This window comes from Triturus cristatus, chromosome 1_2 (assembly GCF_964204655.1).
Source record: "Triturus cristatus chromosome 1_2, aTriCri1.1, whole genome shotgun sequence".
NCBI lineage: Eukaryota > Metazoa > Chordata > Amphibia > Caudata > Salamandridae > Triturus > Triturus cristatus.
In genome coordinates this window covers 1,082,894,015-1,082,913,077 of record NC_140580.1, presented here as the reverse complement: position 1 = coordinate 1,082,913,077, position 19,063 = coordinate 1,082,894,015, and the positions used below count along the sequence as shown (strand labels likewise).

Below are 19,063 nucleotides of genomic sequence, written 5' to 3'. Positions count from 1 at the left end.
GCTTTGCCAGATTCTTTCTATCGAAGAAGGATCTTGCACCAGGCGTGACTGGAGGATGGCTAATGCAGGCAACTAAAATAAAGTCTGTATACGTTAGTCCATTCACTGCCTGTTTTTATCCTCCAGTAACTAAAGATTATGGTCTCGGCCCCCTGCTTTCGTGTCTTCATAATCTAGAACTTGTTATAAGTTGTGAAGGTTTTCTTAAAACTGAATGAAGTCACTGGATTGGATGTGCCCCTGAAGCAGATGCCAAGGCTCCAGAGCAGATCACCCTAGGCCTCCCACCAGACCTGCTGCACACCGTTTGATCCTCAGCATCGTTTGTATCCTGCAGCTGGACTTGACTCCAGGGAGCACATCGGGTACCAGACGGACTCTGAGATGCACCAACCCCCTTGGAAACAAGTGACTGACCCCATCCCAGGTCTACCGGCCTACACTAGACCTGTTTAAAAGGGAAATGATGGGACCAAGCCATGTGACTGCCCCTGCCCCATTTGGATCAGTTTCTCATAGGGGCCAATATCCCGAGGACTTACCAGATGATTCCAAGGCCCACCTGACACTAAAGTCCAGCCTCTGACTTTTACTTAACAACTAATGCATTCTGGGACTTGGTTCAGCTCTCTTGACCAAGCAGAGCTGAAGCTACTATGGGATGCCAGAACAGACACCCGCAGACACACTCACAGCCCTCCACATAGGTACTCACTTGAAGAAGTCCTCCTTGCAGAAGACGCTCTCCCCCCTGCTGAAGCACTTCTCGGCCAGCTGCATCTGGCAGTCGCTGCACTTCAGGCACTTGCTGTGCCAGTGTCGGTCCAGCACCTTCAGGATAAACCGGTCCACGATGTGCTGGTTGCAGCCCGCACACAAGGGGATCTCTGGGGGGAGAGAAGAGGACATGTGCATCTTAGAACGAGAGATAACGACCAGCCTCATAACACACACGGCTCACTGGAGGTGAGAGGACATATGCATCTTAGAACAAGTCATAAAGGCCACCCCTCACACACTGGCATCACTGGGGGTGAGAGGACATGTGCATCTTAGAACAAAAGATAACAGCCACCCCTCACACACTGGCATCACTGGGGGTGAGAGGACATGTGCATCTTAGAACAAGAGATAATAGCCACCCCTCACACACTGGCATCACTGGGGGTGAGAGGACATGTGCATCTTAGAACAAGAGCTAACGGCCCACCCTCACACACTGGGATCACTGGAAGGGATATGTGCATCTTAGAACGAGAGATAACGACCAGCCACATAACACAAACGGCTCACTGGAGGTGAGAGGACATGTGCATCTTAGAAACGAGAGATAACGACCAGCCTTCATACACTGGCATCACTAAAAGGGACATGTGCATCTTAGAACAAGAGATAACGACCAGCCCTCACACACTGGAATCGCTGTATGTGAGAGGACATGTGCATCTCAGAACAAGAGATAACCGCCAGCCCTCACACAGTGGGATCAGTGGATGTGACAGGACATGTGCATCTCAGAACAAGAGATAACAATCACCCCTCACACACTGGTATCAGTGGAGGTGAGAGGACATTGTCATCTCAGAACAAGAGATAACGGCCACCCCTCACAGTGGGATCAGTGGATGTGAGAGGACATGTGCATCCTAGAACAAGAGATAACGGCCAGCCCTCACACACTGGGATCACTGGAGGTGAGAGGACATGTTCCCCTTAGAAGAAGAAATAACGACCAGACCCTCACACACTGGCATCACTGGAGGTGAGAGGACATGTGCACCCTAGAACAAGAGATAACGGCCATCCCTCACACACTGGCATCACTGGAGGTGAGAGGACATGTGCATCTTAGAACAAGAGATAACAATCAGCTCTCACACACTGGGAGAGGACATGTGCATTTTAGAACAAGACATAAGACCAGCCCTTATACACTGGGATCACTGGATGTGAGAGGACATGTGCATATTACAAGTGATAACGGCCCGCCCTCACACACATGCAACAGAACATGTAGAGCAGCAGCCAGTCACTGTTCTCGCTCGCTAACTTTGTTGATCTTGTGCTCATGAGGTAGGCTTTGTGTGACAAATTACTCGTAATTATGCAAAAAAATATGTAATTGTGTACGTTTCTGTAATTTTGCATCAAAAGGGTAATGTGAAGTTACCAAAATTATTCCAATCACTCCAGCATAATTAAAATGTGCCCAGTCCTACTCTGGAGGCGAAACATGAGGACACGTACATCTTCGAGCATGAGGTAGTGATCAGCATGTTCAAGCAGGAGAAGAGACTTGTGCAATTTGGAGCAAGAGATAATGACTAGTATCTTTGAGAAAGCACTGATGATCTGGACGAGGGAGTGGAGTGGATTTGCACATCTTGGAACAAGAAATAATGTCCAGCCCAGACACAGGGAGTTCTGTGTGGGAGGGAGGAGAGGCAGAGAAGTGTCCATGTGCATCTGGAGAGACTAGAACCTGCACATGAAGGAGTCTCTAGTTGGGGGAAAGGATTTCAGGCAAGAGAAGAGGATATGGCCATTATACATACATTTATATCTGTACAGCTATTTAGCTATATAGATATATAGACCACAGGTTTCCAATCAGAGTTAAGTACAAGGAACATCCTGGCACACCGTAATAAATTTCACCACATTCAATCCAATGACGCATTTCAGCACAACATTCTTCTTTAGAAGATTTCTGATGACGGCTGTTGTGCCAAAACTTGTCATTGGATTAAACGTGGTGACGTTTATTCTTGAGTGCCAGACTGTTCCTTGAACTGAACTGTCATTGGAAACCTGTGAACTATGTTAGGCAGGTTTCAGTATCAGCTACTAGGCAACAGCGCTGCTTGGCGGATGAGCGGTGTTTCGATAGATAGATAGATAGATAGATAGATAGATAGATAGATAGATAGATAGATAGATAGATAGATAGATAGATAGATAGATAGATAGATAGATAGATCCACAGAGAGATAGACAGACAGACAAAGACAGATATATTTATTTATTAATTGATTCATTGATCTATTGTCCGAATTTAATGGAGCTGAACCGTGCTCGCCACAATGGGCTCACAGGCCATTATATAACAAGATATGCAAAAACAAATGCATGAAACACCATCAAAAGGAACACTGGTAGCTTAAGGTAAAAACCTGAAACATCAGCCGAAGAAATAGCTTCCAAAAAGTGCATAGAATTATTTTAAAATACTAACTATTGCCCCAAAAGAGCACCCATAGAGCGTAGAAGGTGATAAACTTAGTTTCCCTGTGCTAAAAAAATGTGACCTTGCATAATGTAGTTGAACTGGTGCTTGTATAATGCGCCAAAAATACCTTCGGGTCGCGGTGGCGCTATATAAAACTGCAAAAAAGAAAAAAAGACGTCACCGAAGGAGGGTTCCATCTATCGGAACCGTTCTGCAGTCGAAATGAAACTTCTCTCGAGCCGTCTCGTGCTATATCAGGTGACAGCAACTCTGTTTTCCGATATTGTTGTCGACATTCGTTAAGAGAAAATGCCACGTGCCATTCTGAATGTCTCTATAAATAAAGGAGCACGTAGGCGGGCGCGTGCGCACGCAAGTAAGTACGTCCACAGTCTATGGATTTTGGGCGGGTAAATATAAGGATACCCCTTACAGAAATAAACATCGAAACGAAAGGGTACGTAAATCTCTGGGTGTGAAACGTAATGCGGTGATAACACATTCTACTATTTTTAAAGAAGGTAAATCGACGAATTATAGATCGACCTTCCTGGAGTTAATATTAATACATGTGTTTTACTTCATCACACCGCCTGCATACACTGAGCAGTATCTATGGTCATTATTATCTTTAAACTATATTTTGAATTGGAAAATGACGATTGAATGCATGTACCTATTGATATTTTTATATCAGTAATACAGTTTATTGTTTATGACAAGATTTGGAATTACATTCGTATTCATTCTATTGCCTCGTGTAAGTATTTCCCTGTATCTAGATACATGTTTGTATTTTTGACGAGAGCCCTCGGTGATAATACCATTCAGACGTCAGCCCTCAGGGCCGGCTTCAGGGCTGTGCGATCGGTGCAGCCGCACCTGACGCTGAGATTGGGTGTGGGGGCGCTGTGTTTACAAATAACGTATGGGCTTAAAAGCACCTGCTGCAGCGTTCCATGTGTGTCCAGCAGCTCTCATACAGTAAAATAATAATTTCAAGATAACTCTGATGATTAATGTTCCTGCTGGAGAGAGATGGGAGTTTTGTCTAGTGGCAGTTTTGACTTGTCATAATGTAGCACAGAGGGTTAATACGCCTGCTGCAAAGAACCTGTACCTGGTAGATATCAGAACTGTATTTTATGTGGATAGCTCAGTGGGTTACTTACTGCTTTTGACACAGGGCTTCTTTTGTTACTTGCAGTGCATAAGTACGATCCTAATATAACACAGTGGCCAATGAGCTGTCATCTAAGAGCTGCATGTAAACTGCATGGTATTGGTTAAAAGGTTATGTTTTTTCCCTCAGTCTTTCATTATCATAATGTTGTTAAAATGGGGTTGTTTGGGTAGAAATACATTCTTATTAGTAAAGCCACCCCCCAAACCACTGTGGTACATTTTAGATCCCAAGTTTGTGCTTCACAAGAACAAACACTCTTAAAATATACTGCCTGCTAGTATGGATGAAGTGATTCCTACACTTTGTAATCCTAATTGTTTTAATTAGCAATTTCCTATACACTGATTTACACATGTATGATTCATTGTCTCTGAATAATGTGTTTATGATGCAAAGTGCTTTGACACCCTACACTGATATGAGTAGCGCTACTAGACAAATAAAATGCTTGTCAAAAAGCAGCTATGGAGAGATGAGGGGCACTGTTGCGGGTGGTAGTGTGGGAATCCTCAGAGAAGGAGATAATTGGGGGCACTGGCTTCCAAAAAGATTGTTGCACAGGCACCACCAGCCCTAAAGCCTACCCTGTCAGCCCTGCACCAGGCTGAGTCATAACTACACCACATATCACTGCAAAGTACTGCAACTCTACCCCAAGTACAGCCACACCTACACCAACATGCATATCTGCATTTGTAACACAGAAAAAGGAGGTTAAAAAAAAGAAACAAGATTTATTTTTCCTTTGACTTGCATTGGCGTGGAAATAATTAATTGTGGGAGAAAGCTAAATTAAAGCCTTTTTCGGCTTTAAAAAAATCAAGAGTCTCATGCGTGAATTGGGTCAGTACCACTGCGCTGTAAAGCAGCGGTGCCCCAGGTGCAGCAGGTACTACTGCGCAATACCGCAGCTACACCTCTTCCCAAAGCCGGGTTTAGCTGTACAGTACTGCAGCCTTCCCTCGGGCCAAGCCATATCTACACCGTGTGACCCTGTATTGTACCACAGGCCTGGGTCCGGCTAAGCCAAAACGCCTTCATCTAACAGTGCAGACACCTCAGCCCTGGGCCAGGTTCAACTATAACTATGCCGTGTATCCCTGCTTGGTGCTGTAGCCCTCCTGCTGGCCAAGCCATAACTACACCGTGTATCCCAGCACAGTACCGCCGCTTGGACCCAACCATAACTACACAGTGTATCCCTGCACAGTAGTACAGCCTGGGTCCAGCCATAACTATACAGTTTATCCCTGAACAGTACTACAGCCTGGGTCCAGCCATAACGACACAGTGTATCCGTGCACAGTACCGCCACATGGGCCTAACCATAAGTACACAGTGTATCCCTGCAGAGTACTGCAGCCTGGGCCCAGCTCAGCCAGGACTGCTTCATGTAACATTGCATGGCACGGCAGCCGCCCCCCCTGTCCAAGCCATAATTACACCATGTATCCTTGCATGATATCGCAGCTCTGCATGAGTCTCCCGCTTCATGGGTTTCATGGACATGGCAAGATGGCTGCATTGTGTATGTTAATATTATTTTGCATGTGCAAAATAAGTCACTTTCACTTGTGTACAGCAGCATTGTGTCTGTCAGCTGCATTGTGTATGGTAGTATTAATCTGCATATGCACAATAAGTTACTTTCACTTGTGTACAGCAGCATTATGTGTGTCAGCTGCATTGTGCATGTTACTTTCACTTGTCTACAGCTGCATTGTGTATGTTAGTATTAATCTGCATGTAAAATGAGTTACTTTCACTTGTGTACAGCTGCATTATGTATGTTACATTCACTGATGTATAGCAGCATTGTGTATGTTAGTATTCATCTGCCTGTGCACAATAATTTACTTTCACTTGTGTACAGCTGCATTGTGCATGTTACTTTCACTTGTGTACAGCTGCATTGTGTATGTTAGTATTAATCTGCCTGTGCACAATAAGTTACTTCCACTTGTGTACAGCTGCATTGTGTATGTTACTTTCACTTGTGTACAGCTGCATTGTTTATGTTAGTATTAATCTGCATGTAACACAAGTTACTTTCACTTGTGTACAGCTGCATTGTGTATATTATTATTAATCTGCATGTAAAATGAGTTACTTTCACTTATGTACAGCTGCATTATGTATGTTACATTCACTTGTGTAGAGCTGCATTGTGTATGTTAGTATTAATCTGCCTGTGCACAATAAGTTACTTTGACTTGTGTACAGCTGAACTGTGTGTTACTTTCACTTGTGTACAGCTGCATTGTGTATGTTACTTTCACTTGTGTACAGCTGCATTGTGTATATTAGTATTAATCTGCATGTAAAAGGAGTTACTTTCACTTGTGTACAGCTGCATTATGTATGCTACATTCACTTGTGTTCAGCTGCATTGTGTATGTTAGTATTAATCTGCCTGTGCACAATAAGTTACTTTCACTTGTGTACAGCTGCACTGTGTGTTACTTTCACTTGTGTACAGCTGCATTGTGTATGTTACTTTCACTTGTGTACAGCTGCATTGTGTATATTAGTATTAATCTGCATGTAAAAGGAGTTACTTTCACTTGTGTACAGCTGCATTATGTATGCTACATTCACTTGTGAACACCTGCATTGTGTATGTTAGTATTAATCTGCCTGTGCACAATAAATTTCTTTCACTTGTGTACAGCTGCATTGTATATGTTACTTCCACTTGTGTACAGCTGCATTGTGTATGTTAGTATTAATCTGCATGTAAAACGAGTTACTTTCACTTGTGTATAGCTGCATTGTGCATGTTACTTTCACTAGTGTACAGCTGCATTGTGTATGTTAGTATTAATCTGCATGTAAAACGAGTTACTTTCACTTGTGTATAGCTGCATTGTGCATGTTACTTACACTAGTGTACAGCTGCATTGTGTATGTTAGTATTAATCTGCATGTAAAACAAGTTACTTTCACTTGTGTACACCTGCATTGTGTATGTTAGTATTAATCTGCCTGTGCACAATACGTTTATTTCACTTGTGTACAGCTGCATTGTGTATGTTAGTATTAATCTTCATGTAAAACGAGTTACTTTCACTTGTGTACAGCTGCATTGTGTATGTTAGTATTAATCTGCCTGTGCACAATAAATTTCTTTCACTTGTGTACAGCTGCATTGTGTATGTTACTTTCACTTGTGTACAGCTGCATTGTGTATGTTAGTATTAATCTGTATGTAAAACGAGTTACTTTCACTTATGTACAGCTGCATTGTGTATGTTAGTATTAATCTGCATGTAAAACGAGTTACTTTCACTAGTGTATAGCTGCATTGTGTGTTAGTATTAATCTGCATGTGATTTAATTTGATTTGATTTTGAGTTTTATCAAGTGCTCTTATGCCAGGACGCGTCTTGGCACTATTCTGAAGCAAGAAGATATTTAGAACAGTGGTGATCAATTTCTAACCTTGTAAGTATTATTTGCTGTAATCCAAGTTTTTATTTTTTTTCTAAAAATGAGAAGAGTGGGTGCTATTTTTAAGTCTAGAGGAAGTTAATTCCAAAGTAGTGCAGTGTTTCTCACAAAGCCTTTACCACCCGCGGTGGTGAGTCGATGTACAACAACCTTTTCCTCAAAGCTGGACCAAAGGGATCTCTTGGGAGTGTACCAATTAAGCTTATTTTTAAAATACTCTGAGCCAGTTCCAGCAAAGGCTTAATAAGTAATGCAGAGTGATTTGAAAGCAGCTCGCTTTCTCACTGGGAGTTTGTTCAATACTAAGGCAGAAGATTGAAATCTACGCAGATTATGAAGCATTCTAGCTGTAGAATTGTGTACAGTTTGCAACTTCTGCATGAGATTGAATTGTAGGTTAAGATAACGGCTGTTGCAATAGTTAATACGTTAGAGTACCAGTGCAGTGACTACAGTTTTCAGAAGGTCGTAAGGAATCAGATGTCTGTTTTTCTTCTAGGTTTTTAAGATGAAAAAGGAGGAAGAGGTTACTGCATTAACCTGGAATTTATAAGTTAGTCAATTGTACAGCAGAATTCCTAACTTCTTGACTTTATTCTCGGGGGTGGGGAGAATCCCATATCTTGAGGCCAACATGAAAGGGTCCAAAAGGATGTATTATGACTAGGGCTCTCGGTTTTATGGTATTTCTTGTTTTGCCATTTCCGTCTGTATTTATCCATATTTATTTTTTGGGCATTTTTTCTGTATTTATCCACATTTATTTTTGGCACAAGCAAAAGACGACGCTACAGCAAGTATTTTCCCACATTTAGTTAAATTGGCAATGCATGATTATTTTCAGTAATATATATAAATAAGCTGCTGCTGTGTTACAACAATATTGAAAACACACTTCACTATCCCAGAATAATCGATGTAAACACATTTAGAATTTGAAGGAGTGTTCCTGTGCGCTCTAATGACCTGGCAAAAGAGGGCACGAAAAGCTGAAACACATGCTGGTTCCATATTAAAAAGAAATTACATGAAAATTGTAGTTAAGCACTCTTTTAAAGACATATTCAAGGTCATTAGGGCAAGACTGCAGAACAGAGCTGGCTCTATTGGGGGCCCATGTAAGATTAGAGTAAGGCAACATTTCAAATTGCTGTTTGACAGGGTAAGTAAGAGGCCACAGGGGTGAATGGGCATGCGCAAGATGTCGGGTGGTCTGGAACTAGGATGCTGACCACGAGCAACCGAGGCCAATGAAAATGATAGAATGAGGAAATACTGTGCCCAAGAAAATTAGTATAATGTTGATGTATAATGGTAGCAGTGTTCTCTTTTATTAACATCTTTATTTTCCAATTTCTTTCCACAACAATATACACAATGCCTCTAAAATCAACTCAGCAGTCAAAACATTAGTGTATACCGTGGGGAGTACCAGAGGTGCAACTAGAGTGAAATTTCGGGAGGGGCTGAACAAAATTTCGGGGGGGGGGGGCTGATTCTTCCAGCAATTGGCAGAGTGAAGATGCAGGGGCTCTAAGAAGGGGTGAAAGAACAGCAAAGCCTTGTTATCAAGTAAATGGTCTTTTAAAGACCTGTGAAGTAGTGTGTGTGAGCCCGGTAAGCTGTCTCTGCCGGGCTGACACACACGAAGGGCGGGGGGGGCTGAAACCCTTTGAGCCCAATGGGTGTTGCGAGCCTGGAGAGTACAGTAAAAAGGCAAAATTCCAACATTTGTAAACGTATGCAAACACCTTTTCCCCTCAGCTAGATTCTCCATACGATGTATAGCACACTACTTTTAAATCAAATAGACATGCTCTGACGAACTGGGGACCCTTCTCGCTCTTTCCATTTCGACCCACTTCATGAGAGGGGCATTCCCACACAATGCAACCGAGAGGGCGGAACAGACCAGACTCTGCGCCTGCACCACCAGCGGTCGTCCGACTGATCCTGGCTAGCCTACGCTGCCTCTAACATCGATTATGGCCGCTCGTGATGGAGGAAGCCGACCGAATGGGGCCTGAGAGAAACCCGCTGGACGCCACCCCCTCGAACCCGTGGTCGGCCACTTGCCCAGTGGAGGCCCAGAGGATGAGTCAGGTGTGCAGGCAGCCCAGTAGCGAGACATCGCAGGAGCTGGGCAGGCCCGAGAGATGAAGAACAGGCCGAGTAGAAAGCTCTGACCAGATCGGGCCACGGGGCCCGCCACGCAGAAGGTGAGACGATGAGCCAGGCCCCTGCTACACCAAGAAGTTCATGTGCGCGGCCTCCTTCCGGACAGCACCAACGGTGTAGCAGGTACAGCAGATGGGGACGTTGTTAGTGTAGCTGTGGCACGGGGGTTGCTCAGCTGCAGTAGTGGTGCAGGCGTTATGGCAGAGGTGGCACAGAGGATGCTGGAGTGCATGTCTGGTGTGTGGTGTTTGTTTGCTCCCGCCCTCCCCCTTCGACCTCCCATGTGCCCTGGTACTTTTCACGTCTACACGTACCTTCCGAGTTGAAATTGCAGAGGGCTGGTTCAGGGGCACAGCAATAGGTCTCTAAAAGACCCTGGTTGGAAGGATTAGAAGGAATTCCCTGCATCAGGAAGGGGGCGTGGTGAGATAACTCCGGATTCGAGCAAGGTAGCGCGGCAAAATTTGCTAGTATTGTGCAGTTTTTTATATAAATACAAAGGAAAAATTGTTTTCCGTCCGCATTTATATGTAAAAATCCGTTTAAACGGAAAACCGGGAGCCCTAATTATGACCGAACAGCATCAACACTGTTTTAGCCGAATTTAGCTGGAGGCAGTTTTGCCCATCCAGTCACTCACTGCTGACATATAATTACGAAAGGGTTAATCAATATTATGATTAGAATTAGAGAGGGACACCACTACAAAAACCCGAAAGATGTCATGAGTGCTGCCAACGGTGTGGGGTAAACATTAAACAAGGATGGACTCAGAAATGAGCCCTGGGGAACATCACATTGTATATCCGTCTAGACTCGCTGATTGAACTCTAGAAGTCAGGAATGATTTAAGTAGAGCAATCGCCTGACCCTTCACCCCCATTGAGCTTAGTCAGTCGACCACACGAATGTGGTCAACCGTATCAAAAGCAGCAGAGAAGTCAAGTAAAACCAGGGCAGCTATTCTACCACTGCCCAAAGTGGTGCAACTCTCCTCGGTGGCAATTATAAGAGAAGTCTTTGTACCATGTCCACTATGGAACCCGAATTGAGATGCATCTAAAAGATTGTTTTGTTCAATAAAAGATGTTAGCTGTTCGTTCATAACTTTTTCCAACAATTTGGCTGGGAAAGGCAGCCTGGCTATAGGGCAATAATTGTTGGTATCAGAGGGATCGAGGTTGGATTTTTTTTAAAGAGGCAATGTTGAAGCCCTTTTCCAAGTTATAGGAAATATCCCTGAATGAAACATGTTGCTAAAGAAATTAAAAAGTTGTTTGGCCACACTGTCTGGGATCAACTGAATAGTAAATGGAGGATAGAGATCAAGGGGGGATCCCGAGATAATGGCCATGATCAACTGAATTATTTTTTCCTGTGATGGATTACAGAATTCACTCAGAGATCTAGAATCCTCATCTGAATACAAGCCTGTGGTAGCAAGTTCCTGAGCAGAGTGATTTATTATCGTAAAACTTTGAAAGATGTCCTGGACCTTCTTTTGAAAAGAATACGCCAAAGCATTACACAAATCGCTTTTTGCTAAAGTGGGGTTGACAGTAGGGATAGGGGTTAAGGTAGTGATGGTACAAAAGAGTTCCCTAGAGGAGTTTTTTTATTACAGTTTTTTTTGTGTATAGAATTTAGATTTAGTGGCTAGGATAAGAGCTTTATATTTGGCAAGGCATTGTTTATCATTTTCTCTTTCAGTTGGGCTGTATTCCTTCCTCAAATTCTCTCCTGGTTCTGACAGTGCTGCTAATGGGCTTTAAGGTCAGGGTTATACCGGGGGCGGAAGGATTACTTCTTCTTAGAGTTTTACTTTTTATAGGTGCCAGAATTACAATGGCTGACTGAGTCCAATGTTCGTAGTCCCTAACAACGGAATCTGGATTTGCTGCAGTTAGTGGCTCAGCTGCTGAAAGAGTCCCTAAGCTCGGGGACCTGGATTTCCTGCCAAAGACGGAAAGATTTGGGATTACTCATCTTGGGGGCACATACCCCAGCAGAGGAGAGTGCAACTGTGAAGATCACTGCCTTGAGGTCATACAAGTCTAAGGCCTTCAAGAATTTTAATGTTCTGGTAATTGGTAAACAGTCCATTCAGGGTATGACCGGCAGAGTGAGTTGGACTATTAATGACTTGGGAGAGACCAAACCCAAACATAGGGTCTGTGAGATCCTCTGTATCATTATCTGTCGTCTTTTCTACATGGTAGTTGAAATCACTGATAAGGGTGAAGTCATTTTTAAGGGAGTAGGATTCCAACAAGCTGCTGATATTTCGCAGGAACATAGTTCTAGGGTCCAGTAGAAGATAAAGTAATAGGCCATTAAGAGACTGATTCTTTGAAAGTTCAACACTGGAAAGTAGAGCTTCACAGTGCATAACGGGGGAAGGGGAACATAGGGCCGGGAAAGAATCTCTAAGGATAATTACCAATCCTCACCCTTTCTTGGGCATTCTATCCAATCTATGAATAGAGTAACCTGGGGGCATGGTGGATAACAAGCAGTGGCGGCTCGCATATGGTGTGCTGTGGGGTGGGCGGGGTAGGGGCAGGGTGGGGGGGTAACAAACACAGACATACAACGGACCGGAGGAAAGTAATTATTACGTTCCTCCGTACTGTCGTAGGCCCGAGTTTTCCACGCACCCCACCCGACCCCTCCCCATCCCGCCTCACCGCCCCACAGCACGCCCTATGTGAGCCACCACTGATAACAAGTCAGGGTTACATGTGGGATCATGTGCACAGTAAGTTCCTTTCACTTGTGTACAGCTTCATTGTGTATGTTACTTTCACTTGTGTGCTGCTGCATTGTGTGTGTTACTTTCACTTGTGTACAGCTTCATTGTGTATGTTAGTTTTAATCTGCATGTGCACAATAAGTTACTTTCACTTGTTTGCAGCTGCATTCCAAAGGGGGTATTTACCTGCAAGTGCACAATAAGTTATTTTCACTTGTGTACAGCTGCATTGCATATGTTAGTAATATTTTCTGCACGTACACAATAAATTAGTTTCACCTATGTACAGCTGCATTGTGTATATCAGTATTAATCTGCATGTGCACAATCAGTTACTTTCACGTGTGTGCAGCTGCATTGTGCATGTGTACAATAAGTTACTTTTACTTTTATTCAGCTGCATTGTGTACATATGCATTGTGTGTGTTAGTATTTCTCCAGATTTGTACAATATGTTACTTCCACTTGTGTACAGCTGTATTGTGTATGCCACTTTCACTTGTGTACAGCTGCATTGTGTATGTTACTTTAACCTGTGTACAGCTGTATTGTGTATGTCACTTTCACTTGCGTACAGCTGCATTGTATATCTTAGTATTAATCTGTGTGTGCACAACAAGTTACTTTCATTTGTGTAAAGCTGCATTATGTATGTTACATTCACTTGTGTACAGCTGCATTGTGTATGTTACTTTCACTTGTTTACAGATGCTTGTGTAAGTAGTTATTTACCTGCATGTGTACAGTGTGTTACTTTCACTTGTGTACAGCTGCATTGTGTATGTTACTTTCACTTGTGTACAGCAGCATTTCGTCTGTCAGCTGCATTGTGCATGTTACTTTCACTTGTGTACAGCTACATTGTGTATGTTACTTTCACTTGTGTACAGCAGCATTGTGTCTGTCAGCTGCATTGCGTATGTTACTTTCACTTGTGTACAGCTGCATTGTGTATGTTACTTTCACTTGTGTACAGCAGCATTGTGTCTGTCAGGTGCATTGCGTATGTTACTTTCACTTGTGTACAGCTGCATTGTGTATGTTACTTTCACTTGTGTACAGCAGCATTGTTTGTGTCAGCTGCATTGCGTATGTTAGTATTAATCTGCATGTGCACAGTAAGTTACTTTCACTTGTGTACAGCAGCATTGCGTCTGTCAGCTGCATTGTGCATGTTACTTTCACTTGTGTACAGCTGCATTGTGTATGTTACTTTTACTTGTGTACAGCAGCATTGCGTCTGTCAGCTGCATTGTGCATGTTACTTTCACTTGTGTACAGCTGCATTGTGTATGTTACTTTTACTTGTGTACAGCAGCATTGTGTCTGTCAGCTGCATTGTGTATGTTACTTTCACTTGTGTACAGCAGCATTGCATCTGTCAGCTGCATTGTGCATGTTACTTTCACTTGTGTACAGCTGCATTATGTATGTTACTTTTACTTGTGTACAGCTGCATTGCGTCTGTCAGCTGCATTGTGCATGTTACTTTCACTTGTGTACAGCTGCATTATGTATGTTAGTTTCACTTGTGTACAGCAGCATTGCGTCTGTCAGCTGCATTGTGCATGTTACTTTTACTTGTGTACAGCTGCATTGTGTATGTTACTTTCACTTGTGTACAGCAGCATTGCGTCTGTCAGCTGCATTGTGCATGTTACTTTCACTTGTGTACAGCAGCATTGCGTCTGTCAGCTGCATTGTGCATGTTACTTTCACTTGTGTACAGCTGCATTGTGCATGTTACTTTCACTTGTGTACAGCTGCATTGTGCATGTTACTTTCACTTGTGTACAGCAGCATTGCGTCTGTCAGCTGCATTGTGCATGTTACTTTCACTTGTGTACAGCTGCATTGCGTCTGTCAGCTGCATTGTGCATGTTACTTTCACTTGTGTACAGCTGCATTGTGCATGTTACTTTCACTTGTGTACAGCTGCATTGCGTCTGTCAGCTGCATTGTGCATGTTACTTTCACTTGTGTACAGCTGCATTGTGCATGTTACTTTCACTTGTGTACAGCAGCATTGCGTCTGTCAGCTGCATTGCGTATGTTAGTATTAATCTGCATGTGCACAGTAAGTTACTTTCACTATTGTTAATTGTGAGACTTTCGAGCTTCCCTCTTCCCTGAGTAACACGTGGACTGCTGTGCCTCAGTGCCGGGTGCTAAAGTGACGCATTCTGTGCTTAGTTATGGGTGCAATATTAAGGAGGCGCCTGGACACACCCGGTAAATGACTCCAGTTGTCAAACCTGGAACCCAGTTACCCCTGAATGCCCTGAGACCCCCAGAACCGGTTCCAATAATATTATTAATAATCATGACTTTGAGTACAGTTTTCAGGCTTCAAAATTAAAAAGCAATCATCAATTACCGCAGACAATACCTGTGCCTCCCGCACCACAACACGCATGTTAGGGGACATGACATGTCCAACCTTCGAATCCTGGGGTATCATTCACAAAGCTCTGCTTCCAAACCTCAGAAATAAACTCATGGACTTTCTCCTACTTTTGAGGTACATTTCCAACGCGTTGGGGATTCACAGAGAATTAATTCACAAAATGTTCTATAGCATGAGTAATTTATAATGAAACTATATTCCCTGTGGTGAAACCTTTTCAGCGTCATGCTCTTGACGTATGGGGGACTCCCTCCCAGTTTCCATCTTGGTAATGTCCTTGCTCCTGGCCTTAACACAGGTCGCGCATTGTGTTTTTACCTTAAGGAGACTTTACTTTTAAAATGGCTTTGAGTACACACAAAGGTGTTAATGTGTGAGTGTTCAATGCATGGGCAAGGATGCTCAATCGGGCAATGCCCCTTTTTGGACCCCTAATCCTTAACTTGTGGCGGTGAAAAGCCTTCCTTCATACTGACAGAGGTTCCCCCATAGTGAATGCGCTAATGCGCTCTGTGATACGAATATATATTCCATTAAAAACATAACCCTCTTTGCAAAAATATGTTGTAATGGGGAAAACCATGTTTGGGAGGAAAAGGAGCTGGACAAATTAAAAAATGGAGTCCACTAAGATGGGAATGAGCAAGGGTGGGCTCAAATCCCCGTGCCTGTACCTTTTATACCCTTTCCACGGTCCGGGTACTTCTCTTTCAGCGGCTGTTGCGTGCCTTAGTGTGTGCAGGTATATTTGATTCTTTAAATGTTAACTTCGTGGTCATGACAAAGTAAGAGCCCCCCCCCCCCACCCCCCCCCCCGGACGGCAGTCTGCATCGACTGGCGCCATCTCTCTCTCTCAGGCATCATCCCCTACGCGCTAAATCCGAGAATATCATACATTTTCGTTTTAATCTAAAACTTTTTCAGACTTACAAATACAATATATAACGTTCCATACCAGGAGTCCCTCCGCACTCCTGTGCTTACGTCTTCAATCAGAGCCACCGAGGGCTGAGCTCATTTGAAATACTAACAAATTCATCCACAATCGCCCGGGAATTAAATCTCTTCATTTCAGTGTTATTGACAAAGCGTGACGTCACGTGCAGTTTCAATCAAACAAATGGGAAGGGTAAGTAGAAGGAGGCGGGAAGCGAAAGCTGGAAAGAAAGAGACAGGGAAAGAGAGATGGAGGAAGGAAGTAATGTGACAGGAAAAAAAGAGAAAAGAAAGACGCAGATCTGAATGGGTAGTAAGCAAAGAATAACAGGAGAAAAAAAAACGAACCGACCGATCGAACGAACGAAATAGAAAGAAAAACTGGAAAAAGACGGAAGCGAGGAGAAAGAAAAGGAGGGATGAAAGAAAAATAACAAAAAGTTGCAGAAAACTATGAAGACGGAAAAGAACGAAAGAATAAGACAGACAAAAAGAAAGAACGGAAGAAGGGAATAAAGATTTACATAAGTATAACAAGGAAGAGTAAGACAGAAAGGAAAGACAGGGCAAAAGTCTGAACGTAGAAAAACGAACGAAGGAAGAAAGAAGGGGACATTGGGAAAGGGATAGAAGAAAGGTAAGGAGGAGGAAGATGGGTGTAGGGAAGGCAGGAAAAATAAAAAGCACGGAAAGGAAGGAACGAGGGTAACGAAAGACAGAGGAAAGAAGGAGAGAAGTAGAAAAGAGGAAAACAAAGTTGGAAGGAATTGAAACTGGTTTGGCGATAAATCGATCAAGAAATGGAGACATCGAGAGCATTGATTTTAGCACAATGAACAGCGGGTTCTACTGTTTGAGGGACGTACAGCACTCCTATTTTTTTTATTTTTTTTGCCGTTTTATATAGCGAACTCGACTCGAAGGTATTGGAGCGCTTTATATGAGCACCAGTTACATTACACAAGACCACATTTATTCTGGTTAAGCATGGAGAGATTAAGTGATTTGGCCAGAATCATATGATGCTGAGCTGACGCCGAGACTCGAACCTTGTTTCCAGCTCCATTGTCGGCAGCTCTGGCCGCTACGCCACATCCTATTACACAAGAAGCCTGAAACCCTGCACAATAATCATCTGATCTGATGGAAACGTGTCTGCGATGTCCAACCACTTTAGCAGATATAAACACACATTTAAACAGCACGAGCAAAAAGCATAAAAAATGAAAATGCAGAGCAAAACTGAACACGGTTCTGTGGTTAGAGACAGGAGGCTGCTCCCAACACAGTACGGTCTTACTCCCCCTCCCCTTCCAGTGCAGGCGAGCCGCAGAGAAGACGCGGAGCCACGTGCACTGCGTCAGCCAATCACGAGAGAGGAGACCCTGGAGTCTGTCACTAGAATAAATACCTGGCCCTAGGCTTCGTGGCGGAACAACAAACCACAAACACAACTTTAAATTGATCAAAATTATGTCCAAGTGGCACGACACACCACATGCTTTTTTAACAAACGCTGTAACGTTTAAATAAAAAATAAACGTAGACTTTGACACGACACACACCATGCCTTTTTAACACAGTCTGTAACGTTTAACTGTAAAATAAAGGCAGACTTGGGCAAGTCCTGCCGTCATCAGGTCAAAGGAGGTGGTCCAGACATTTACAGCTGTCCGGTTACCATCAAAAGGGCACAACATTTGTGATGTCACTGAAAGGTGTTGTACCCTTTAAGGAAGTCGGTGAAAACTACTGCGATGTTAGGCAATCCTAATGTGATAATCACTGAAACGTACTGTGCTGTTATTGACTTATATCACAACATTGCTTAAAACTATTGTGATGCAATTGAATCCTATCGCGATATGATTGAGAGTTATTGAACCCTATTGTGAAGTGACAGAAAGAGATCGTGATATTGACCTTAATGGTGATATCACTGAGAGCTATCGTGATGTTATTGAACTCTATTGCGATGTCACTGAAAGACACAGGGATGTCACAAGAGCAGTTACAATGTCTTCAAACTCTGTTGATAAGTCCTGTCGGTCCGTATGTGTCAGTTATAATCTTTAACCTGCCCAATTTCTGCATGTTGCTCACATTCTGGCTTGTCTCCTGACCACATTTTCACCTGCGTTTGCCTTTTGCCCTCATTACAAGTTGAGAGCAAGATTCAGACCCCTGTGCAAACACAGCAGTGTAACTGTGTTATGATCAGGGCTTTAAGTGGGATAAAAAAAAACTGGGGGGGCTCTCAAAGGGGCGTGGCCGATGTAATTAAAGGCGTGGCTTAAAAATACATAAACTGAAAATCTTTGCTCAGCATAGTGTGCCACCTGACTGGTATTTGACTGCTTCTGTCACTGCATTAAGATATATAATACAACAAGAAACATTATACCTACAACAAGCCACGACTATTGGCTTTGTCAATGGTTGTTAGTTACATAAGATAACTAAGCAACAACAATGACTTTGTTGTATAGAATATTGAAAATGCTTCCGTTCTGAAATGATGAGACTGAAAGAACTATAACAAGTCTCTTTGAAACTACATCAAAAGCAGGGAAGGGTGGCACTGCTACAAAGTTCAGATTTATTTTTCACTGACGGTGAGGGCGAAAATGAAGAAGCCGATAGGGACCCGTCTCGGCACCTGCTTTTTAGGTCTCGCTTGACCCAGCGCATGCGCTGGTCTGGCGAGACTTATTGAGAGGGCTCCAAAAAGTGCTACCAGGCCAGCCTAGAGCTACAGTGCATGTGCGCGGGTGCGCGCGACACTTTTCTCGCGATTACTTTCACTTTAGCGGCCACACGGCCACTTGGCATAGCCAATAGGTCTCGCTTTTGGGACCTTATAAGTATTTAGTTATGCAACTGTTGCATGGCTAAACACTTATAAGGTCCCAAAGGTGAGACCT

The 19,063-nt window shown here is 43.3% G+C and overlaps 1 protein-coding gene across 3 annotated transcripts in view; it reads right to left on the bottom strand.

The window, feature by feature from the left end:
- LHX3 (LIM homeobox 3) overlaps window positions 1–19,063 on the bottom strand; it is a 76,790-nt gene that overhangs the window by 18,901 nt on the left and 38,826 nt on the right. For all 3 annotated transcript variants that reach the window (XM_085616029.1, XM_085616025.1, XM_085616024.1), the window contains exon 2: window positions 716–887. In XM_085616029.1, the coding sequence (XP_085472155.1) occupies window positions 716–887 (172 nt within the window). The remainder of the gene's footprint in view (window positions 1–715; window positions 888–19,063) is intronic.